Source organism: Pteropus alecto, unplaced genomic scaffold (genome assembly GCF_000325575.1).
Source record: "Pteropus alecto unplaced genomic scaffold, ASM32557v1 scaffold102, whole genome shotgun sequence".
In the NCBI taxonomy this organism is placed as follows: domain Eukaryota; kingdom Metazoa; phylum Chordata; class Mammalia; order Chiroptera; family Pteropodidae; genus Pteropus; species Pteropus alecto.
This window is the reverse complement of record NW_006432224.1, coordinates 1,761,173-1,761,661: the sequence shown is the minus strand read 5'-3', so window position 1 is coordinate 1,761,661 and position 489 is coordinate 1,761,173. Positions and strand designations below refer to the sequence as shown.

The window sequence follows — 489 nt, the reverse complement described above, 5'->3', positions numbered from 1 at the left end:
CCGGGGCGGGCCGCGCCTCGCTCTTGAAGGTAGGGCCGCGAGGGGCGCCCGGGACGTGAGGGGCGGCGGGAGCTCCAGGGGACGGCAGAGCCAGGGACCTGCCCAAGCTCTGCAGCCGCGCAGAAGCGTGGGGCCTCGTGCCAGCTGCCTCCCTCTGCTCCGTCCAGCCCTTCCCCGCGGGCCCCCGTTCTCAGACTTGTCACCTAGAAGCGCGTGTCGTACTTGAGCGTGCCACGTTTAATTGCAGGATGAAGGGAAAGACAAAGCCTTGAAGTCGTCGCAAGCATTCTTTTCGAAATTACAAGATCAGGTGAAGATGCAAATCAGCGATGCCAAGAAGACGGAAAAGAAGAAGAAGAAGAAGCAGGATCTTTCCGTTCATAAGCTGAAGCTGTGAGACGTCGTGAACGCGGTGTAAATATTAACCCGTGAGCCTGTTCTGCCATCGTCCCGTTTTATAAATAAAAGTTTTGAGAACTTTTCCTAGCA

The 489-nt window shown here is 56.9% G+C and overlaps 1 protein-coding gene across 1 annotated transcript in view; it reads left to right on the top strand.

Moving 5' to 3' along the window:
* Window positions 1-489, top strand: part of MPHOSPH10 (M-phase phosphoprotein 10) — a 12,124-nt gene extending 11,635 nt beyond the window's left edge. Inside the window, 1 exon segment of the mRNA XM_006907082.2 lies at window positions 22-489. Within this exon segment, the coding sequence (XP_006907144.1) occupies window positions 22-397 (376 nt within the window). The 3' untranslated portion in view covers window positions 398-489.